Source organism: Hipposideros armiger, unplaced genomic scaffold (assembly GCF_001890085.2).
Source record: "Hipposideros armiger isolate ML-2016 unplaced genomic scaffold, ASM189008v1 scaffold_12, whole genome shotgun sequence".
Taxonomy (NCBI): Eukaryota; Metazoa; Chordata; class Mammalia; order Chiroptera; family Hipposideridae; genus Hipposideros; species Hipposideros armiger.
This window is the reverse complement of record NW_017731362.1, coordinates 7,097,482-7,122,313: the sequence shown is the minus strand read 5'-3', so window position 1 is coordinate 7,122,313 and position 24,832 is coordinate 7,097,482. Positions and strand designations below refer to the sequence as shown.

Below are 24,832 nucleotides of genomic sequence, written 5' to 3'. Positions count from 1 at the left end.
AGAGAAAGCGAGAGAGACAGAATGAGAAGGACACACACACACAGGGAAAGAGGAAGAGAAAAAAAAGGACAGGGCAGTCAGATTTAAGTACAGGAAGTGGGTAGCCAGAGTAGCTACCATTATCAGCAGGGGAAACAGAGAGCACAACTCACATTCGCATCTCAAATACCTTGCTACTGAAGGTGTCTAGGGACCAGCAGCACAAGCAAGTATCGAGTATCGCCCAAGAGCTTGTAAAACACACAGAATCATGGCCCCCACTTCAGACCTCGTGAATCAGAATCTGCATTTTAACATATTGCCTAGTGAATCATATGCACATCAGAGTGTGAGAAGCACTGCTGTTTAAATGCAAATACATAAATGGGAAACTAATCTAATACATCTCTGCTTTTGAGGTGACATGACATGAAAGCTAATTTTTGGTCCATCGAGAAACAGCTGTGCCTGGTGCCTTTTAGCATTATAAATTATGAACTGATGTTCACATTTGATATAATAATATACCTGGAACTCATATTTAGAATCTTCATGATGGGAAGACAAACTGATCTTTGAGATCACTGATGAAAGTGTAATATGTGTCTTTTCTGCTCAGACCGATACTATCAAAAGTTTTCCTCTGAGAGGAAGGAAAATGATAGAAAAGCAAATATCTGGCCAAGAATTATGATAAATGGAACCATTGATTTTTTTTTAAATTGATTCTGAGTAAATGTTTTTCCCCTTCTAGTTTATTCAGGCTATTACCATCTGGACCAAAAATCAATGACCGGCATTGCTGTAGGCGTTGGCATAGCCTTGACCTGTATCCTCATCTGTGTTCTTATCTTGATATACCGGAGTAAAGCCAGGTGTGTTTCCATTGCTGGAGATGTTGAGGTGGTTAAAAAACATTTAAATTACAGTAACCACAAGAAACAAATTGAAGCCAAGTGCCTTTTAGAGTAACTGGGATTTTCCACTTTCAAATAAATGCATTATTACTTGAGTTCTTACAGCTAGAGGGCTGTACCCACTTTGGAAAGAAATTATTTTTTTGCCATGTGAAAAATTTACTGTGCTGATAAAAGTTTACTAAATGAGGACCTAGTTTCTTTCATTTCCTTAGTATTTTGAGAAACACAAAGTATATCCTTCAGTTAAAAAAAAGTGACATGCTTAATCTGTTGTATCTACTGATGGAGAGGATTCCTTACTGTCTGGAATATTTTCATATTTCAGTAGCCTGAAATGCCTGAGTCACTGAGAGCTCCACCCACACCACCACAGGACATATGGTTGGGATTCTCAGGACATGGCTTAAAACAAGTGGAATAACTAAGGATTGATTCCCCATAAACTCTGTCAGGCAATTTCGTCTGTAGTTTGACATCAGCTAAATTCTCAGCATTCAACGAACTTGTCTGTTTCTAACCTTTTATGTATTTTGGCTTTTGCTTTAATTTATTTTCTTAAGGTTCTTTATTAAATTAAAAGAAAAAAGCAAAGTCAAATACATGTCATTTTTAGGTAATGCACATCTCTAGACTCCCTCCATTAGCTTAGGTTGTTCAGAGTTCACTCTTTATGGTATTTGTGTGTAGAAACATACTTGGAAAACATATCATGTTACTGAAAAGTTAGTTCTAACACCTTTTTATATATGGAACTGGCTTAGTTTTATTGTCCAAATTCCCCACTTTAAGAATTTTTAATAAAATCTTGAGGCATAGTGTGGTAGTAATGCCTAAATCTTGCAGAAGTGCTGCTATAAATTTGCCATTGTTAATTGACAAGTGAATTGTGATACCAGTGTGATAATCTACAGACCTGAAGGAGAACATGTAAATTAAAAATTATAATTCATGCATAAATTACAAATAAAATTAATAAAAATAGTACTTTATAAACATTAAGGTTCTTATTAAGGGTTTGTAAAAAGTAACTATAGATAAGCAGATATTGGGGAAAAAAGAAATAAAGAAGCTTCCTCAAATCATAAATGTTTTCAGCAGTGAGGTAGAGTTAAAATCTAATCCTCAGGTTCTAAAGATATTTGAGAAGCAAGTATTAAAGAAATCCATTGTGTGCAGAGTTGTGATTTATAGGCCAAATTTGGTACATTTTATCTGGATCTTCAGTAAAATTAGATTTATTTTTCTTGCACTATTTCAGAAAATCATCTGCTTCCAAGACGGCACAGAATGAAACTCAACCGTTATCTCGTACCAGTGCCTCCCTAGCCAGTGGAAATGAAGTAGGAAAGAACCTGGAAGGGGCTGTAGAAAACGAAGACACCTTAATGCCAATGATGATGCCCAACAGCTTTATTGATGCAAAGGTACTCCGAGCTGTGAGATGGATTTGCTGCATAATCCCTCCCTCCATCCATCTTCGTTTTATGTGTCAAATTTACTTACCAAAAAATTATATGTTGACTGTATTACATCCGTATTCTACTTAAGGAAATGTGAAACCATTTCACTCAGATCCTTCCTTACATAAAATATTTGGGACAAGAAGATAGATAACATACGGAAGAATAAAAGACGAAAGAGATATAGGAAAAGAAGAGAATGTAGTATACATTCAATTAGATGGGATTATATGGAGCTAAACTGTCTTAAATAAAGACACCAGGGTCATTAATCTATATTTATGATAAAATGAATCACCCTGTTTTTACTGAGTGGTTCATTTTTTATTAATCCACTTTGCACTTACTTTGACTGATTTTTCTGCGTTGCCCATCACATCATTCCAGGTATGAACGTCATGTTTAAAAATATGGAGCATCTCAATAGATGTCTCCAGATCCTCCCCGTTATGGCCAGAGGAAGTTAGCTATAGTTAAGAATGTCATTGGGGGATGTTACTTCATGTCCTTTCCACTATATGTAATAATAGCACAGTGTGATAAGCGTTATGAACACCAACTGAAAATTATTTTTACTCACAACATTAGAGAGTGTGCATTATTATAATAGCTCTCATAACCAATGTGGTATAAATCAGGCGTCAGTAAACTACAGCCAAGCCCAGGCCAGCCCATGGCCTGTTTTTCTATGGTCATCCCTTGAACTAAGAATGTTTTTTATATTTTTAAAGGGTAGTTTGGGAAAAAAAAAAAAAGATGGAGAAAATGTGACAGAGACCGTATGTAGCCTGCAAAGCCTAAAATATTTACTATCTGGCCCTTTACAGAAAAAATTTTGTCAAACTCTGCTATAAATTTCTTTTCCCTAAGCCTTCCCTAGAATTTAGAATAATAAAAATATAACAAATTTGTTCAATTTTGGTATTAAATTTTATACAGTTGTATTTAACAAATGCAGTGTACTTATGTCATAGTACAGTGGTATGTATATATACTATCTATATTATGAGGAAATAATGAATTGATTTTTGATATGCCTGTTGTCTTTTTTGTTTGTAACTTAATTCAGCTTTTATTTGCTGATAATAAATGTAAACCATTCAACTTATTTCAAATTAATCTAGAACATTAGAACTTAAACCTTTTAAATAAGCATAGAAAGTAGTAAAATACACTGTAGTTCCATTATGACTAAGTTGGGACTAGACATGAGAAAGGATTGTGGAGAAGCGGAGTGGGGAAGAAAACATGGAGAAAAAGAAGGAGAACTCCAAGAGAAAGGCAGATCCAAGTGGAGTCCTGACATGAAGCCAGGAAGCCAGTTTGGAGGACAAATCTCACCAGCCTCTTGGGTTAGCCTAAGAGTTGATCCCCCATTTATTGCCATATTGTTGAGCATATATGGGCCCATTTTTTCCCTTCTCAACTGCTTTTAAAATTTTCAAACATATGGAAACATTAAGAGAATAATGTAATGAATGCACAAATAATTGTATATTTTCATACTTCTATATCTCTATAGTTTTGGTTGCTGTACCATGGGAAAATAAGTTTTGGAATCATAGAGACTTCACCCCAAATACTTTAGCATATATATCTCTCTTAAAGATAAACCTATTATAACTTTTGATCACCAACAACTCCCCTGAATTTGTTATATGCTGCTTTTGTAAAAGAAGACACAGTAATGCCTATGACTGTTTTTTTCTCTTTGAACATTAAAAAGTTTTGTGTACTACTTGTGACAAACTGAAATCTATAATGTTTACCTTTTCCTCCTTTTCTTTCTCCAGGGAGGAACTGACCTGATAATTAATAGCTACGGTCCTATAATTAAAAACAACTCTAAGAAAAAATGGTGTTTTTTCCAAGATTCTAAGAAGATAAAAGTTGAGCAGGTAATCCACCTAAATGAGAAAAATCTTTGGCATCCCACAGTATATGAAATGGTAATTAAAAAGAGAGGAAGGTGTAAATGAATGCTTCATTTTAATTTTCATGTCTTTCTGGATCTTATTTTATTAATTTGGGGCATGACTCTATAGAGAGCCACGGGGAGTGATCACTGAAATGACAATTGGAATAGTAATTAGAGCTGTGGTTTTCAGTGGGGAGTGGAGGGCAGTGGAGAAAGGGGTGGTGTAGAGCGTGCATCAGAATCATGGAGGAAACCTTGGACACTTGACTTACCCAGTAATTCTGATGTGCTCCCAGTCCTTGGTGGAGAACCACTTACCTAGACAATCCCTTCATGATGATGACCTTTCTTCACCCATGGACTTGAACAGTTTGCTATCACAGAATGTATAGAATACATAAAACCAGATCTATTGTTTTTCAGGAGCATTCTATCATCACTGATGGAGTTTTATGTATTTTTGCCTAGCCTCAAAGAAGATTTACTCAGTCGGTCTGCTTTTACCAGCCCGGCACGACTGTGTTAATTAGTGATGAAGACTCCCCCAGTTCTCCTGGTCAGACAACCAGCTTCCCAAGACCCTTTGGTGTTGCAGCTGATACTGAGCATTCGGCAAATAGTGAAGGCAGCCACGAGACGGGGGATTCTGGAAGGTTCTCCCATGAGTCCAATGATGAGATACACCTGTCCTCAGTTATAAGTACCACACCCATGACCTCTGATTCCTTTACTGGTAGCGATTCAGGTGGGGATCCCTCGATGGGCAAGTGTGAAGATCCTGCAGTGCCATCAGAGGCTGAGCAAACTTCCTCTTCAGTTCTGCGGCCGCCATCTGCCATAGTACGCTTTGATAAAAATGATTTCCCAATGTAGACAGCCACATTCAGGTATTCTCATGTTTAATTCTGTTCGAAGGACAATGAACAGGGAGCCAAAGCCTTTTGTGAACATCTTAATGTCTTATTGGGTATTTCAGCTTTTTTTGAATGTGTTTTCTTTTTTATTTTTAAACTCACGTATATTGAATGTTTCATTGTCAGCAATGTGAAAAGACAGTCAAGATGTTTGACTGGATTATAAAAATATATCACTGGAGCAAAGGGAGGACTGCTGAAAGCCCCTTTGCTAACTATCTACCTCAGTTTGCCACTTGGCAAACTCAGAAGACAACTTTGTTACCTCGTTTGTTGTGATAGTTTATCTCAGCTACATAACCAATGATACTTCCTAGTAGCATTTTGTTTTCATTGCTGTATGTGTAATGTGTGTGATCAAAGGAGTCATATAGGTAGGTGAGTAAGAATGTTTATCTGAAGCTCTGATTTAAAAAAAAAGAAATCAGTGACATCTGCATGGTTTGTATAATTTAATACCTCTGGCTGTGAGGACGGTTAAACCATAGAGAAAAAGTGGGACTGCTGATTTTAGTGAATGACCAAGACAAAAAAAAGTGTATCTCTTGAGAATAGAACTGTTTGGTAGCATATAGAAAGTACTATTGCTTCAAGGGCCTTTATGTTTTGGGCATCCGAGTCTGAGTGCTTTATCTGCTGTATCCCAAACCTCAGCCTGCCTCGAGCTGTGCCTTTTCTACCTTCCCACTTGCCTGACAGTTGGCCAAAGGCTGCACTGTCTAGTGTGCAAAGCATCTTCAACATTTTCGGAATTAGTTGCAAAACTCCATGCAGAAGACAGATCTTTAAGGAGAACAGGATAGGGTTGTTTTGTTTTGTTTTGTTTTTCAATCCCAGCTTGGCTTAAAGGGGTAAAGAAATTTCATAAAATATTAAGAATGAAGATAAATGCAACCATAGACAGTAAAATGAACGTGAGATTATCATGGTAACAGTGCCTTCCATTATATATTATGAAATTCTTTGCCTTATATCTTTTTAATATTCATGAAGTTCAGGAGAAGAATACAGAAAGTTGCCTTAAGAGTGTCTTGGATTTTATCAGTGACTATTTTGATGTACAGTATCTTATCAAAGGGTTTTGGTTTGTTATCCTGCAGGTTTTGTTTAGGGATAAGTATTCAGAGCTCTACCACCTTGCTTGTATTTTCTTGAATTCTTAAGAGAATTTGGTCCTCTATTTAACCTTCCTTCAGGGTCAATGCTGTGAAAGAGGAATGCTAACTCCAGGAGTGAGTTAATCCTCTTGCTGGTTTGAAATCAGCAAACTGTTTACTCAGCCACGTAGAATAGGCCTTCTCAGTCATGAGACAGTTACCTACTAGGTGCCCAGCAGCGGGAGAGGATAAAGAATTAAAAGTGTAGAGAGGGGACCTCATCTCCTTTTAAAAGTATTTTTTCAAATTATCTGGAAATGACTTTTGGAATTATCTGGAAATTCACTTTAAAAGGAATCTAAATGGGCTTCCTCTCGAAACCTTTGGTTTCTAGAGAGGGGGATTGTGTTAAATGGTGTTCTAAAACCAAAAGAACATTACTGATAATAGTCCCACTTGTAGCATCTCCTATCCCAATATCTGATGATACAACATTTTTTATTGTTTTTTTAATCTGTACTTTTGTGCCAAACTGGATGTGTTCAGAAGCAGACCAACATTAAGGGCCAGCAGCCACTTCTGAACTGAATTCAAAGTCCCCATTTAGTTACGGACGTATGTGCTTCACAATGAAATGGAAAGAAAAAGCAGAGCTTTAGGTGAACAATCTGAGGCAAGAAAAAAGGAAAATGCTGCTCCTGCCTGTATCGCTCCTGTTTTATACTACCTCCTTTTAAAGTTATTCTAGTGTTATTTTTTTTTTTTTCCTGTACTCAGGGAACATTTTGTTACTTTTGAGCTGCCTCATGGAAGCATGGGCAAATTGACAGGGTATGGCATTTCTTTGTTTTTTGTTTTTTTGGGGGGTTCGTAAGTAGAAGTATGTGGGGCCTACTTTTATCAGAATCTAAAATTGAGTACAACGAGTTCATTTTATTTTTTTAAACTTTTATTAAAAGACAAACAAAACCTAAAGCTGAAACATCATCCATCGTGGTTATCAAAGATGTGTCTAGGACTGTGTGCATGTGAATAATTTTAAAAGCCTAGAAAGATGATCTGAAGTCTTTGAGGAACGTATTTTTTTGTTTGGTTTTTGATAAATAGGCCCGTAGGTATTGTAGATCTTTAGGCTATAACTATTTGCTAATTATTTACCAGTACATTTTTTTACTTTTTCATCTTTTCACTTTGTTCCTATACAGATTTTTTTTTTCATAATAATCCTGTTACCAAAGAATTTTCGGTAGAAAGTGAAAATTTGACTATAATTTCCCCTCAGATTGAATTGACTAGAAACATCTATAGGTAATGAAGCTTATACAAGTAGTTACTAACCCAAAATAATAGGGTTTGTATTGATTGTTGTAGTTAAATAGACTAGTAATTTTAACTACCTTATGGTTACCAGAGCATTTAAAATAAGTTCTTTCCCAACAGAGAGTTCCAAAGAATTTCAAGTGTAATTTTTTTTTCTTCAGCAAGGAAATCTTCAACTATACAGTATTAAAGTATTTTTAAATTGTTGAAACTACTTGTTGGAGAGAAAAAAAAAATCTTTTCACCAAAGATTAAATATTTTGGTCTCATTGAATAAGATATTTAGTGTACTACAAAGACTTGTTTACTTGGCCAAAGCTAAGCTTCTTTGAAGCCTTAAGTATGAAATAGTAACTAAAATGTGAAGGCTCTCTCTTATCTCGCATAGTGGTGTTACTTCATGGTATTTTCACTCCAAAGGGGCTAATATGCAAATGGTAACTATTTTCTTTTCCAAAGACTTATTTGCTGTAAGTACTGATACACGCATGTCATTTTTATGCCAAATATTACAAGATACTGCTCATCAATATTTTCATACCAAAGACCATTAAAATATATAGATTAGCCTGTAAGTAAGTAAAGATGAGCAGATTTGAAATAAATTTATTTAGAGGCTGATAGGGAATCTAGCTGTAGTAGCAAAAGATATCAAAGGGCTAAGTTTACGTAATTAAAAGCAATACAATTATATTGGTATTTATCAGTGTTTTTATTCAAGTACTTTTTAATCAGCAAATAAAAAATTTAAAAAACCAAAGATATTTAAGGTTACCTCCGCATATAGGCAAATTTAGTTGTACATTAAGCTGTCGTTTCTAGTTTTTATGTCAAACAAACATGTTTCTCCAGAGCCCAGTCTGTATACAAATAGCATACATAGGGATTTTCCATTAACTCTGCTGATTCAGCAACAGGGTGTTTTTGCCAAATGATGTGATACTTTTCCTAAGCACCTTGAATGTGAGATGTCAACAGAAGTATCAGCAGGCTTTTCCATTGCAGAGCATTATGGCAATTCCTGAGCTAGCCCGTGCAGTCCTCCTCGTGCTTAAAACATTACCTGGCTAACTCCGAAGGCTTGAGGCTGTCCCCTAATAGTAGGGATGTTCTCATCTCTGGAGAGCAGAGGACAGAACAGACACACAAATCACATCACTGTCTGAGTGGGCTATGCTCTGACAGATGTGCTCTTTCAAGTTGTCCATAAGGTGAAATATTTTCAATACATCAAGGGAGCCTGGCATTTCAAACTTGAGTGGAACCTTGAGTAAAAGAAAAATCTTTTTTTTTGAAATCTGAAGTTTTATGTGTTGATTAGCCTAAAAGTAAGGATACAGCTTTATCCACTAAGTGGCTTTAAAACATCAGCTTTGGCACAATAGGGAAATTAGATCCTCAGTGAAATGCCTTTTGTTTGCCTTTGCTTCAAACAAAAGCGGTGCCAACATTGGGAACAATGGCAGTGATTTGCATTGGTTTGTCTTGGCATTGTTAAGGACTTCTGCTAGAATCTTGCTTATGTTGATGACTCAGGATCATTGTTCTAGTCCATATGAAGACACCTTTGGAAACAATCCCGAGTGTCACACAAATGGAATTGAAAGTTGTTTTTGTTTTTAATGCAAGAATATCCAGATGTAGCTCCATCTCAGCAGTGGCTGTAGTGATTTACATACACGTTTATATTTCATTGAATGTAAAATTTGAATACTGAATGTAAAAAAAAAAAGTTCCAACTATACTGAAAGAGCCATGATCTCTCTAAGTCTACACATGTATTTTGTAGACTTTGTTTCTGATAGTCTGCCACATGCGTCTCTGGTCAAATTGCTTTGGTTTAATTCATAATCAAAATAATTTTTGTGGGCTCTGAGCACAGAGTGGAGGGTTCTGGAGATCACCATACACAGCCAGTTGTCTGTGAATTTTATTGATGTTTAGAAGAACGTATATATAGAATTCTGTGTTAAATTGATGTATGCTCAGGATATACGATCGCAGGCTAATGCAATGTGTATATTTCCAGGCTTTAATCTTCTCAGGCAGTTTCCCTTTTCAAGCCTTTGTAATATTAACATGACAGTCTTGTATTTTTACCAGATACTGTATTATTTTCTTATTATTGCTGCCACAAATTACCGCAAACTTAGTGGCCTTAAAACAACACAAATGTATTATCTTCCAGTTCTGTAGGTCTGCAGTCTGACACAGGTCTCACTGGGACAAAAAAAAAAAAAGTATCCTTTGTCTTTTCTGGCTTTTAGAGGCTATGGTCCCCTCCCTCCATTCTCAAAGCTGACAATGTAGCATCTCTCAGACCTTGCTTCCATTATCATATCTCTTTTCTGACCCCAACCAGGAAAGGGTCTTCAATTTTATGGACTCGTATGATTAGATTGACCCTACCTGGATAATCCAGGATAATTTTGCCATCTCAGAACCCTTTTTTTAAAATTTATTTATTTTTTATTGTTAGTTCCAGGTGTACAGAACATTGCAGTAGTTATCCTTTTCACCCTTCGCACAGAAACATCAGAATCCTTAATTTCATCACATCTGCCAAGTCCCTTTTGCCATGTGTGGTAACATATTCAGAGTCCAGGGATTGGAGCAGGGACTTCTGTAGGTGGCCATTGTTTTCCCTACCACAGGTACATTATTTCTGTAGAATTCGGATCCCCGTGAAATGTCCATAGCATTACAGAGATCAGAAATCTGAAGATATGTCCCCCCTTGGGCTTCCTCAGAATTTCAAAACTCTGAAGACTTTCACTTATAGCCTATTAAATGTTTACATTGAACTTTCTCTCTAAATCACTTGCAAAAACAATTCATCTTTAAGCTTTTAGAATATGTGCTTTGTAAAGTAACACCTCAGGTCTATGTGTTTCACAGGAAGTTTCCTAAATGTTTGGCTCTAACTTTATGGAATTTCATGAGAAATTTTTGAAAACTGTTCTTGTTATAGTTGAACTGAATCCTTTTCTCTTTTTTTGGGACTTTCATAGGGACTCAGAGTAGATGAACAGGACCATGTTCATGTTCATTCTTCATTTTCTTTTAAAAGCATATTTGCAACAAGCATCCTTTCTGCTTTTTAAATTAGGTTTATTTTTTCAGCTTAATTAGCCACTGACTCTTTGGTGTTCAGTTTGATAACCCCTCAGTTTCCCATCAATTTCAGCAAGAGCCTCTACTTACTTACCTTATCAGCATGAACAACAACTGGGAAATTTTATCTTTTTTGTCATGCTTCTTCTTTGATTCCAATTGTCTCTTTTCCTGGAAAACTTCAGTTTCCACAGCTCTAGTTTGTTCTAATTCCTGGATCATTTCAAGTTAAGTCTTTCAGTTTTGAAGAATAGCTTCTAATTCTACCCTAATTTTAGCATTTCTTCAACTAAAGAGATAAAGCTATCTCCATCATCAGTTAGAGACTGTGATGGTATTCTGAGTAAGGATAAGAATGCTGGCCTGGTCGTGTTGACAGTAGTTTCTAGGAAGGGATAATGCCGTTTACTGAGCACATGCGACATGCCCAGCACAGGCTCCCTCCATCTAAACTGCTACATTCTGCAAAGCAAACATTATCCCCGTTTTAGAGATCAGGAAATTGAGGCTTAAAAATGTCTAACTTGGCAAAGATCAGTCAGTAAGTGGCTTAGCCAAGATACAAACCCAAGTTGGTCCAACTCCCAAGTTTATAGGATTTCTACTATAATGCATTTTCTCCACTACGAATTGATATTTAATTACCCAGGCTCATAGTGCCTTCCACTATATCAACACAACCCGTCCACATAGTAATAGCCAACCAACAGAAAGAAGTCGGTCTTAGTTACAGCTATTTATTCACAGGAGGGATTGAGGAGACTGAGCTGTGACTCACCCTTGTCATCTCCTAACCTCCTTTCCTCCTTTAAAACCTTCAATTACTCTTAGCCAAAATTACTCCTGAAAACTGATGCTTATGCATAAAGTTGCATGAGAAATAAGGTAGCCATGGTTTCTGGAGTCATTATCTATTCAAGCATTTCCTTATTAGACTACGTGTTCAGAATTGAATTGTATCTTTTCTAATTTTTCTGTAGTCACTGTATCCAAATAGGAATTTATTAACTGGAAAAAGCCACGTGTATAACCAGCCATTCTTCCTTGCTAGATCTGAAGAGTCAACTGTTTTAATATGAATGCAACCTAATTATTCACACTAATTTAGGAGGGAGCGAAGTTGAGGGAGAATCGTATAGTAGAACAAGTGTAAGTTGAATCATTGGGAGCACTTAAATTCTAGTCCTTGACCATTTGAATCTTGTTTGGTAGGAAAGCTCTCAGTCTATTTGTGTGCCTCTCTATCCATGAAATGAAATAATTTGTTGTGCAGAAGGAAGCAATAGTTTCTTGAAAACTTAAAAAGAAAATTCAAGTGAAAATAATTATATCCGAAAGTAATTTCTATGAGGCTGTGAAACATAACTGATTTCTTTTCTTTATAGGTCAGCCTTTCCAATTACATTTTGCTCATGTTAAAATGAAAAATGTTTGCATTTCCTGTATGTGCACCAAAAAAACTAACAGAAGAAAGTGGTTGGTAAAAGATATAGAATGGGATTTAAACACTCATCTGTAATGTAGGGAAATCTATAACAGGAAACAGGAATTTACAGTACTTTTGAAAGTACTAAAACAGGAAATCTTTTTACACCAAATTAAATCTTTCATTTTAAAAAAATACCTTGGTTTTTAAAGATTTAAGGAGAGAGTCAAATATCCCCAGAGGGGTAGATGGGTGAGGAGAATGTGCATTTTTAGGATTCTTGTCTAACATCTAATTTTTCAAGATTATGGAGCGTTTTAACATTTCTTTAAACTACTTGGAATAAATCTTATAAAGGGAAACACCTACTGGCACCTATTCTGCTTTACTCAAATCTACCTTTAAGACTTATGGGAAGAATTATATGATTATCATCTGTTTTTAGAGCAAAGAAATACTTTCCCTAACTTTTTCTTGCACCTTCCAATATCACTCTTAGTATAATCCATGAGATTCTGAACACCTTAGCAAATTTACTGAAGTTTATATCTTGGAAGTAGTTCACGGCATTAGACACAGTCCTAACTTACAAAATTTATCTTTAAAATTTTATGCTACAGAACTTTATTTTTCTACAGAATTGTCTTTAAAAACAATAAAAGTATTTAAAATTTTTCCCTAAAACATTCTTCTTTTTATTACAATCCGTAGATCTGTTTTGTTTGCAAGTGAAAATGATTACCGATGATTAGCAACTTGAGCCTGTTACAGGAATTTGCAAAGCCTGAACATATACGCATTGCCTTAGCCTATCAGTAGAGTAGAGGATATATATTAAGTTTGTCTGTTTGTTGCTGTTATTGGACAGAATTTCATGTCTATGTATGTGTGATTTAAAAAATTTTTTTTTCAAAGATGTGAATTAAATGAAAGTGTGGGTGCCAGTTATATAATTTCATATTATGGGTGTTCTGGATCCTTTCACTCTATATACCATGTTCTTGTAAGGGCAGCATTTGCAGACTTGCTAATGGACTCTAGAGCTGAGCTATTTTAATTTTATACTTGACTCAGGGGATCAGCTCTGTGAACTCCATTGCTTGAAGAAAGCTAATGTTTGCCTTGATTTTGAATGTACCTTTTTAATGTCTTCTTAAAACATATTTTGTTTAATAATGTGGGTTTGTTTTCTTTTTCTAGCATCATAGTAAATATTGCCTAGTATTTTCCCCCTCCTCAGGGTAGTTTCTATACTATCCTACAGGTCATGCCAAAAATGAATAAAAGTTTAAATGCCAAAATGTTTATGAAACTGCTGTCTAAATACTGATTGATTGCACAGTTTAAATAAAAATTTCCTTAGTTAAAAAAGAAAAACCTATGTTTTCTTTTACTCTTCAGTTTTCTTTTGGGGAATGGAGAATGAAAACTTGCATTGTATGGAATGATGGCTTTCATATCCTGGGATGGGATGATTATTATAGAGTCTACTGCAAGCAGTAAGAATAGAGTCTGTTTAAGGTATGTAAGCATTGTTTTCATCTGGAATTCACTAAATAGTAAGGAAAAAAACAGTTTTCCCACTCCAGTAGATGGTTGCTTACCTCAGGAACTAAATACTAGGTAGTATAAGAGCTATGGGTTTATCTAGATAGACACAGTTCTATTTCAAGTAGGAATTTTTGGGTTTTAATATTATTATTAAAAGTGGTTAAGAGAATATTGAAAACACTCCCACCAAAAAATTTAGAAATAACACAAAATGTGACTCAAACAAACTTTTTAAGATAACTGAATGCTTATTTTCTTTTTTAAACTCCCAATTGGGGAATGAAAGAGGAACTGAAAAATAGAATAGTAACTTCTTGAAAGACATTGTGCTGACTGTAGAGAATATAAAAGAAAGACTTGAAATATAAGAGAAACAAAATTATATATTTTCTAAAAGAATGAGTATATTAGGAAAAGAAATGAATAAAATTTCCAGAAATAACAAAATACAGTAATTGAATTTTTAAAAATCTGTCAAATCACATAGTAGATACACCAAAAAAGTATTCTAAAACTGAAAGATAGATATGAGGAAATTATTCAGGATAATTTGGCACAGAAAAATAAGTAGATAGAAAATATAGATAAAGGTAAACAGAGAAGATTCAAAATACATCTGACAGCCATTCTAAAATGAAAGACTAAAGAGAATAAAGGATAAGCAATATTCAAAGAGCAAATGACTAAATAATTTATGAAATCTTCAGGGTCTGGAAACACAAACCTCAATCTAGAAATATACAAATAAATCCACACACTAAGACATTTCAGTGAATCTGCAGAACATTAAAGACAAAGCAAAGACTTTAAAGACATTTAGAGGGGAAAAAAAGACTATATAGATTGCAGTAAGATTTCCCCGTGACAATAAAAGAAACAAGAAGATGGTGGGATAATATCTTTAAAACATCACAAAGGGAAATAACTACAATATGGGGTTCTATACACAGAGAAACTATCATTTAAATAGTAGGGTTAAATAAACATAATTTTGTATAAAGAATGAGAGAATTTACCACTCATACACCCTTGCTAAATGAACAATAGAGGATGTACTTTAGGAAGGAGATAAAATCCACAAGGAAGACAGGAGAAGCAACAAGCAATGATGAGCAAAAAATACAAGTCAAATAGACAATGAGCTACCGCTCTATATCTGCTAGGATGCCTATAATAAGAAAGACAGATAATGACAAATGTTGGCAAGGATGTGGAGAAATTAGAACTCTTATATGTTGCTAGTATGAATGTATTGGGTTGTCGGAAAAGTCATGACACATTTTTGCAACAAAATCATAGAAAAAATATGTCATGACTTTTCCAACAACCCAATAAAATGGTGCAGCCACTGTGGAACATAGTTAAGTAGTTCCTCAAAAAGTTTAATATAGAATTACCACTTGACCCAGCGTCTCACTTCTATGTATATACCTAAGAAAAATGAAAACATATGTTCACACAAAAATTCGTACAAAAGTATCCTTAGCAGCATGTTCATAACAGCCAAAAAGTGGAGACAACCCAGCTGATGAATGGATATAAGAAATGTAGCATACCAACTCAATGGAATATTATTCAGCAATAAAAAGGAATGAAGTACTGACATTGCTACAATAAGGATGACTTTTAAAAACATGCTAAATGGGTCCGGCCTGATGCTCAGTTGTTTAAGAGCGCGAGTTCTGAGCAACAGGGTCATTGGTTTGATTCCCACATGGGCCAGTGAGCTGCGCTCGAGCTGAACTGCCAACAGGTGGCAGGATGGCTGAGCTGGTGAGAGCACGTGCTCCTAACAAAAAGGTTTCTGGTTTGACTCTCGCATGGGATGGTGGGCTACACCCACCCACAACTAAGATTGAACACAGCACGTTGAGCTGAGCTGCCCTGAGCTGCCAACAGATGGCCGGATTGCTCAGTGGTTAGAGTGTGCACTCTTAGCAACAAGGTTTCCGGTTCAACTTCCACATGGGATGGTGGGCTACACCCACCCACAACTAAGATTGAACATGGTACCTTGAGCTGAGCGACCGCGAGCTGCCGACGGGCAGCCGGATGGCAACTGGACTTGGAGCTGAGCTTGCTGCGCCCTCCACAACTAAGATTGAAGGACAACAACTTGGCTGTTCCCCTTCCCCAATTCCCCAATAAAATCTTATTTAAAAAAAAAAAGCTAAATGAAAGAACCCAGTCAAAAAAAACCTCAACATATTGTTTAATATTTACATGAAATGTTCAGAATAGGCAAATCTATAGAGACAGAAAGTAGATTAGTGGTTGCATAGGACTGGAAGTTGGCAGGAAACAGGAAATGAGGGCTAGTGGGTTTGAAGGTTTGTTCCAGGAGTGATGAAAATGTTCTAAAATCAATTGTGATGATGGTTGCAAAACTGTGAATATATTAAAAATAATTGAATAGTACACTTAAAATAGGTATATTGTATATCATATCTCAATAAAGCTGTTTAAAGAAAACATGATGAGCAAAGACATAGAGAAATGGTAAATCTAAATCAGCACTAAATGTGTAAAAAAATACTATTAACTAATTTTATGTAAAAATAAGGTAGAATTAAGACACCAGACAACAGTGAGCTGTAAGACTGGAAGAAAAATGAGCAGAGTAAAATATTCTACCATTCTTTTATTAAATAACTTTATGTTAAAAGTAATATAAATATAAATACCTTTATGCTAAAATAATCGAAATAGAATATTTAATTTCTAAATCTTCTCATTTAGGTGAAGGAAATGAAAAAAACATGATCAATTTAATGGAAGGCAGGGAAGGAGACAGAATAAAATTCAAAAACAATCCTGAGAAAAAGAATAGTAATGTGATAGGAAGTATATCTTTAATTAAAAATAATAATAAATTACTGCCACTTTAAAGATTGGATAGAAAAAGAAAATTTTGTATGTTGTTGCCACTTAAAATGACCCCAGAATTCAGCAAAATTGTATGGTACAAGATCAACCCACAAAACTCAGTTGCATTTCTATCCACTTGCAATGAACAATCTGAAATGGAAGTTAATAAAGCAATCCTATTTACAATAGCATCTAAAATAAAATACCTAAGCATAAATTTAACCAAAGACGTGAAAGACTTGTACATTGGAGACTATAAAGCATTGCTAAAAGAAATTATACATCTAAATAAGTGGAAACATATCCCATGTTCATGGGTGTTGAATACTACCCAAAATGATCTACAAATTCAATGCAATCCCTATCAAAATTTTTTTTACAGAAATGGGAAAACCAATCCTCAAATTCATGTGGAGTTGCAAATGACCAAAACAATCCTGCAAGTCAGAGGAGTCACATGTCCCAATTTCAAAACTTAATACAAAGTTACAGTAATCAAAACTGTGTGGTAATGATGTATAGACCAATGGAAGAGAATTGAAAGTCCAGTAATAAATTAATATATCCATGGGCAATTGATTTTTGACAAGGATGTAAAGTCCATCCAATGGGGCAAAGAACAGTTTTTTCAATAAATGATGCTGAGGCAACTGGATTCCCACAAGCAAAAGAATGAAGTCAGGCTCCTACTTCACACCATATACAAAAATTAACTCAAAATGGATCAATGACCTAAATATAAAAACCAAAACCATAACTCTTAGAAGGCAGCATGGGTGTAAATCTTCATGACCTTAGATGTAACAATGGATTCTTAGATATGACATTAAAAGCACAAACAACAAAAGTAAAAAAAAAAATCCCATAAACGAGCTCAACAAAATTAAAAACTTACATTCATCAAAAGACATTATCAAGAAATTGAGACGACAACCTATGAAATGGGAAAGATATTTGCAAATCATATGTCTGATAATGGATTAATATCCAAAATGTATAAAGAACTTCTATAACTCAGCAACACTTCTTGACCAACAACCCAATTTAAAGTCAGCAAAGGAGTTGAATTGACGTTTCTCTAATGAAGTATACAAATGGCCAACAAGCACATGAAAAGATGCTCAACATCCTTAGTTGTTGGCATAATGCAAATCAAAACCACAATAAGATACAACTTCACATCTACTAGGATGGCTATATTGAAAATAAAAACATTTTAAAAGGAAAACAAATATTGTTAAAGATGTTGAGAAATTGGAACATATATTGCTAGTGGTAACATAAAATGGTCCAGTCACTGTGGAAAACAGTTTGGGCTCCTCAAAAAGCTAAACATATAATTACCATATATACACAAAAAGAATGAAAACAAGGACTGAACAGGTACTTGTACAGCAATGTTCATTTGCAACATTATTCACAATAACCAAAATTTAGAAACCATCAACAGATAAGTGAATAAACAAAATGTGGTATATTCATATAATGGACTATTATTCAGCTATAAAAAGGAATGAAATACTGATATAAATATAACATAAATGAACCTTGAAAACATTATGCAAAGTGAAAGAAACCAGTCACAAAAGAGCATATATTGCATGATTCCATTTATATGAAATGAAATGTCCAGAGTGGACAAATCCATAGGATCAGAAAGTAGTTTATTAATGGCCAGGGGAGGTTGCAGGGGTGCAGTTGGGGGGCAATAAGAAGTGACTGGTTTTTTTTTGAAGTGATAAAAATGTTCTAGAATTAGATAATGGTGATTGTTGCACAACTTTGAATATACTAAAATTTACTAAAGCATGAATATACTATGCGCTGAATTTTACACATTAAAATGGTGAATTTTATATGTAAATTGTATCTCCATAAAAAAATGTGAGTGTACAAATAATGGGACTCAAAGGAAGGTTACTGCACAAAGTTATTATCTTGCCTTCCCTCTCCTGCTCTAGCCCTCCAAACACACATACAAACCCAAAGGGTTTAAATTGTCACATTTTCTCTTTTAAAAGTAAAATACCAATTGTTCCATATTTACAGTTTGTTGTTTTAACACCAAGATTTGTCATGTTTTTTAGGTAGTCCTGCCCTGCTGTGTTTCATTCACAAATATGCACGTATCTTGCTCATTCCCACATGCTCTCAAAAATTTCTCAAGCATCACAGTGTTGCAGTCTGCCTATGTTGGCAGTATTTATATCCTGAAAAAAATCTGCCTCTTTTCCCATTGCTGTAAGAAACAGAGCAAAACAAGGCAAAAATCTCACATTATTATACTTTGCCATATTGGTTTTACCAGCTGTCACATAAGAAGTATGTGACTCACAATGTCTTTACAATCAAAGATCAAAGACAGGTGCCTCACTGGGGCATCTCACTTAACCTGAATATTTTTAATCAGGAAAGACACCATGGACCTTTATGGTTATGTTAAACTCAAGTCTTCGGTTATTGATTGCAAAGGGTATGTCAAGTTCATATGACAGTGATCAAAATGGAGAGCTATGGAGACCATTTGTTCCTTTTTTGACTTGCAAGCCTCTTTAATATTTTAAAAGAATTATAAATGCCCTATTAATAATTTTCTTTATTTTTCAATAATAGTATCTACTAGAAATATTTATAAAATAAGTCTTAATCTAAAATATATATTTCAAAATGTATTAATGTAAACTTTGCATGAATTTTGTCTGCATTTTGGCTATAGGATTATATTGCTTAGCAGACTATCTTGAACATGAGTAGTTAATATATCTTTTTTTTCCAGCTTGACAGTAAATATATCTTAAATAATGGATAGACAAAATTATAGAATGTCAAGGCTTTGACATTGAATTCTTTGCAAGTATATAATTCATTCAAACAATGTTTATTGAGCACTTGATATATTCTAGACCAGCGGTTCTGAACCTGTGGGTCGTGACCCCTTTGAGGGTTGAACAACCCTTTCACAGGGGTAGCCTAAGACCATCGGAAAACAAAAAGATATTTACATTACGATTCATAACAGTAGCAAAATTACAGTTATAGAGTAGCAACGAAAATAATTTTATGGTTGGGGGTCACCACAACATGAGGAACTGTATTAAGGGGTCGCGGCATTAGGAAGGTTGAGAACTGCTGTTCTAGACAGTAATAAGCAAAAGTCAACACAACCCTTACTCGCATGCATTTGAGAGTCCAGAGGTGAAGATGAAATTTAATCAGATATTTGCAGAAATAAATACATAATTTCAAACTGAGAGAAGTGATGATGGAAAGGGATATGAAAAAGCAGAATCTGAGGTAGACTAGATGGAGAATGAGGAGATAAATACTTGAGTCAAGAATGAATGGTAAGTTTGAGTTTATTGGACTAGGTGTAGAGAGAAGAGCATTCCTGGAAGAGGAAACAGCATTTGTGAAACCCTCTGGCAAGAGAATATTGGACAAAATTCTTAAAAGGCCAGTGAGCATAAAGAGCAAGGGAGTGGTACAGGAAGAGGTTGGAGAAATCAGTGGAAATCATATTGTATAAGCCTTATAGCCTTATGTTTAAAAAAAGAAATCCTAGGCTTAATTATAATAGCATTGGAAAGCCATTGAAGAGTTTTATGTAAAGTGATGACAGGATGAGATTTGTGTTTTAAAAAGAGCACTCTGCACACTGGAAAATAGTTTGGCAATTCCTTTCAAACTAAAAATGGATTTACCATATGACCTAGCAATTGCATTCTTGGGCACTTATCCCAGAAAAATGAAGACTTATTTTTACCCAGGAACTTGTGCATGAATATTCATAATGGCTTTATTCATAATAGCCAAAAAGTAGAAACTACCCACGTAGTCAGTCTTTCAGTGGGTGAATGGTTTAACAAGTCATGGTACATCCATCCACACCATGGAATATTACTAAGTAGTTATTGACACACACACAATAAATTAGATGAAATTCAAGGAAATTGTGTGACAAAATATCTCAAAAGAATACATACTGCATGATTTCATTTGTGTAACCTTCATGAAATCACATAATTATAAAGATACAGAATAAATTAGTGGCTGCCACTGATGGGTTAGGGATCAGGGAAGTGGATGGGTGTGGCTATAAAGGGATAACACAAGGGAGTCCTGTTACCAGGGAATCTTGTGGTGATTGTACAGTTGAGTATCTTGATATCTTGATTGTGGTCATGGTTACATAAGGTTACATGTGTGATATAATTACATAGAGGTGCAGATTCACTCATGTGCATGTATAACTGGTAAAACCTGAGTAAGCTCTACGGATTGTACCAAGGTCAGTTTCTTGGTTTTGATATTGTACTATAGCTGCACACCATGCTAATACTGAAGGAAGCTGGGGAAAGAATGCACAGGACTTCCCCATACATGTGTTTGCAACTTCCTGTGAATCTATAAAATTTTTAAAGAGCAGTTTGACTAAGGTGGATGTGCGGAAACTATTGGGTGATTATTGTATTAGTCCAGAAAAGATATAAATTATCATGGTTGGACTTGGGTGGTGGCTGTGGTGATAGAGAACAATGGACACATCTGAAAAATACATAGGAGGTAAAATGTATGGATTCTGGTGATGGATGGGATATGAGAGGTTAAAGAAAATGATTTCAAAAGGTATTTTGAAGTCAAACTTTGCCCTACATTTCATAACCTAGAAAATAAATATACATTTAGGACAAGAGAGCAAAAAATCAGAAGGCACCATTTTATGACAGCATATTCCAGAACCAAAGTAGCTATTGCTGTGAGGTCACTTGGGGAGTTTTGCTAAGTTAAAGTACACACTGTCATTGTGTCAATAATCAATGTATTGCCTCTCAACTCCAATTTACCCTTTAACGCCTGCTCTGCAAAAATGGTGTTGGACCCTTAAAAGTTTTCCTTTGCCAGCTGGCATGATATTATACTTTGTCAGTAGAGGGTGCTGAAGAGATACTGCAGAAGAAAGGGCTTTTCTTCCTGTTCCAGGTGATCCTATTGGTAGGCTCCTGCAGTGCGCGTGGCTTCTGCATCCAGCTCCTACAGTGCTGGCAACTTACTCAGTGCCAGGAATCTGCGATGCAGGCAGGAGCCAGGGACAGCAGCTTCCTCTGGCACTAGCCTCAGAATGCACAGATGTGCACCCTCCAATCAGGTAAGGATTGCAACCTGGAGAGGGAGGAGCCTCTACTTTGGGCGCTCAATTTCGGTTCTAAGGGTAGTTAGTGGCTCCTCCTTATATTTGCTTTCCTCATATTCTTCAGCATTCTCTTTGCTTCTTACTATCCATTCCCTCCCCACTGCACTCACCTGCTGTAGTTAATAATTCTTTGTGTTAAATTTACCTACCCCGTTTCAGTTGTGTGGGTTTTGCTTCTGGATTGAATCCTGACTCATACAACCATCTCCCAAAGTTTGCTCTTGTGATTCCCTCAACTTGGAGCTTTTGATAGTCCATCTATATTTGTCAACAAGGGGCTGCTGGATGTGGCTGACTGATATATAGAGGTTGCTAAGCTGATCACAGTTTCAACTAGATCATGAAAAGGATTCAAACCAATGTTGCAAAACTTCCAAACACCTAGAATTGGGTTTGATTTTTATTTCTATTCAATTTAAAACAAATCTATGATATTCAATGTTTAAAACTAAAACTAAAACACAACTTACAGCAATATTTTATTTTTTCTGAAAAAATGTTTACATGTTAATCTAATCCAATTTATATTCCAGTCTTGGTGCTTAAGTAAGTCCACTATGCTACCTTCCACAATATGAAAGGTAAAATTTGAGATGTAAAGTATTAAAAGCAAAGACTATAAAGTATTTCAGAATATAAGAAAGCAAGGATGTTAAACAGATTCCAGGCCAAGGATATCTGATGATGGAAATGAGTACTTCTTTCAACAGCATGTGACAATGTTGATCATCTTTCCCTTTTCTTGATTGCCCTAACACACCTGTTTTTAAATTTTTCATTCTTTCTCAATTTCCTTTATAGGCTCCTCTATCTCTGTTCACACTTTAAAATGCAGTGTTTCCCTGGATTCTGTTCTTGGCTGTCATTTCTCATTGGTCCTGGGTGTGTACCCATTCTTACGTAATGTCTCCTTCATTTGTATCTGCAGCCTGAGCCTATGCCCTGAGCTCCAATGCCCTTTATGTGATCCAAATTCTCGGCTAGGGGTCAGCTGATTTCAGCCTATGGGCCAAATTCAGCACACTACCTGCTTTTATAAATAAAGTTTTATTAGCACACAGCCACACCCACTTCTTTACATATTGTCTATGGTTGCTTTCCTACTGCAGTGGCAGACTTGAGTAGTTGTGAGAGAACATATGGCCTCCAAAACCTATAATATTTATCTGGCCCACCACAGAATAAGTTTACTGAGCCTTGCTCTAGCCTAAGCTGTGCCTTCTGATTTTTATGCTTGACTGAGCATGCATTTTTAAATAGTGGGATAGGCCTACTCACAATAGATCTACCTGCATCTCTGTATGAGTGGGAGTAAAGATTAGCTCTTGGAACTCATATCATAATGAAGTCCCATAGATCAAGACTACAACAGCAAGGTGAAGGGATATTTTTTAATGAATTCTGTCATACTGGAGACATAAGGGGCTTGGGAATCTGAAATTTTAGAATGTTCTACCTATAATTCTGATACGCAACAAGTTAGTAGTCAGGATTTGGAAGTCAAATTGATCGAAAAACGCATAGCCAAGTAAGATGGTCTTTTTGTTCTTCATGAAACACTATAAAGAGGCCAATTCGTTTCTCTTGATTTGCATGTTATTTCTGAGTCTTTAACTTTAGGGAATTACAAGAAAGAATTCAAAATCTCTTAGAATGAGTTTTCTCAACGACTCTCCTTGCACTAAGGCTTATATAATAAAAACTCCACGTTTCCATATTGATTGATATTTTCAAAGTGCTTTCACATCTCTCAATCCTGTGAGGTGGAGTGTAAGATCCAATTTGCTTTATCATACTTACCATTTGCTTATCCCACTTACCAAAACCCTGTCAATCCAGTCTGCCAAGGGCCACTCCCAGCCTACTTACTCATGTATTCATTCAACAAAATTTTTTTGAACACTTGCCAATCATTGTTAGGTACCAGACTAGATATAGTAGTGAACTAGATAAAATTCCTGCCTGCACAGCGCGTATATTCTAGTTGGGTGGCAAGGGGAAAGGGGGGGGGAAGCCTTCTCTAGATGTGCCTCTTACAGTCCCATAGGAAAAATTTCCCCAGCCTGTCCTAGTCTGAATCTTCCAGTCAGGATTTTTTCTCCAAACTTAATTAGAAAAAACATTCGTCCCCTGGCCACGCCATATCCTGTCTTATAAAGCCGATTCCGCTGTTGTGGTGTTTGTCTGCTTATGTAGCTGTTTAGACTATATATTGGCTTCATATTTACATCTGTTCTCTGTGACACTGTATGTGAAGTCGACTGGGTTCTATGGGTCTGGTGTCCAGAAGGATGAGACTCCTGTTTGTGGTTAGTTCTAAATCCTCGTATGATTAATGAGTGCTTTTCAGTGATTCTGACATCAAAATAAACCCAGTGGCTCACCCGATTGAAGATTAGAGTCTGCGCCTACAGAGTCTCTTTAGTAAGGTAGCTGGAAAACCTAACAGGGATAACAGCTTCATAAAAGTTAAGCCGGGGAATGTTAGAGCTAGAAGAGACCCCAGAGATGTAGCTCCATTGCCTTCTGAAGATCAGAAATCTGAGACTCAGAGAGGTTACCTAAGTTGCCTCAGGTCACACAGCCGAAATGATGGATGTGGAACCGGTGACCAAATCCAATGTACAAGCACACTGGGGGGGTCCTCCTAAAATTTAAAGTCTAAATGAGGTCCAGCCGTCTCGCCGCTTGTACCCCCTCTTCCTTTCTTGAATTAATTCCGCATCGCTCTTTCTTAAAGAGTCGAGATGTGAAAACTTGAAGTTGGGGCATTCCACAACAGGTGTCCAGGACCACGGACACGGAGTCTCTGGGAATGTGGGTGTCCACATGCCCGCCGAGAACTCTCCAGCTGCCGCTGACAAAGTTTTCTCGGATCGTACGTTTGTCTTTCAGATCCCTGGCTGCGAGGCCAAGATGCCTGCTGTGGCCTCCGACGAAGTTCCGAGATGCCATTGCCTCGCAGAAGCCGAGCGCCGGGGCGCGTCGGCCGCAGAGCCAGGCGTCCTCGGGCCTCGCGGGTGGCGGGGAGCGCGGCGCGCGGGGCTGGGCGGGGCGGCCCCTCGGCGCGCGCT

The 24,832-nt window shown here is 36.2% G+C and overlaps 2 protein-coding genes across 2 annotated transcripts in view; both read left to right on the top strand.

Moving 5' to 3' along the window:
• PRTG (protogenin) overlaps positions 1-13,482 on the top strand; it is a 133,567-nt gene extending 120,085 nt beyond the window's left edge. The window contains exons 17-20 of the mRNA XM_019665332.1: positions 734-854; positions 2,158-2,323; positions 4,153-4,257; positions 4,746-13,482. Of these exons, the coding sequence (XP_019520877.1) occupies positions 734-854; positions 2,158-2,323; positions 4,153-4,257; positions 4,746-5,150 (797 nt within the window). The 3' untranslated portion in view covers positions 5,151-13,482. The remainder of the gene's footprint in view (positions 1-733; positions 855-2,157; positions 2,324-4,152; positions 4,258-4,745) is intronic.
• An 8,067-nt stretch (positions 13,483-21,549) lies between these two features.
• PYGO1 (pygopus family PHD finger 1) overlaps positions 21,550-24,832 on the top strand; it is a 32,348-nt gene continuing 29,065 nt past the window's right edge. Inside the window, exon 1 of the mRNA XM_019665318.1 lies at positions 21,550-21,713. Coding sequence (XP_019520863.1) covers positions 21,695-21,713 — 19 coding nt within the window. The 5' untranslated portion in view covers positions 21,550-21,694. The remainder of the gene's footprint in view (positions 21,714-24,832) is intronic.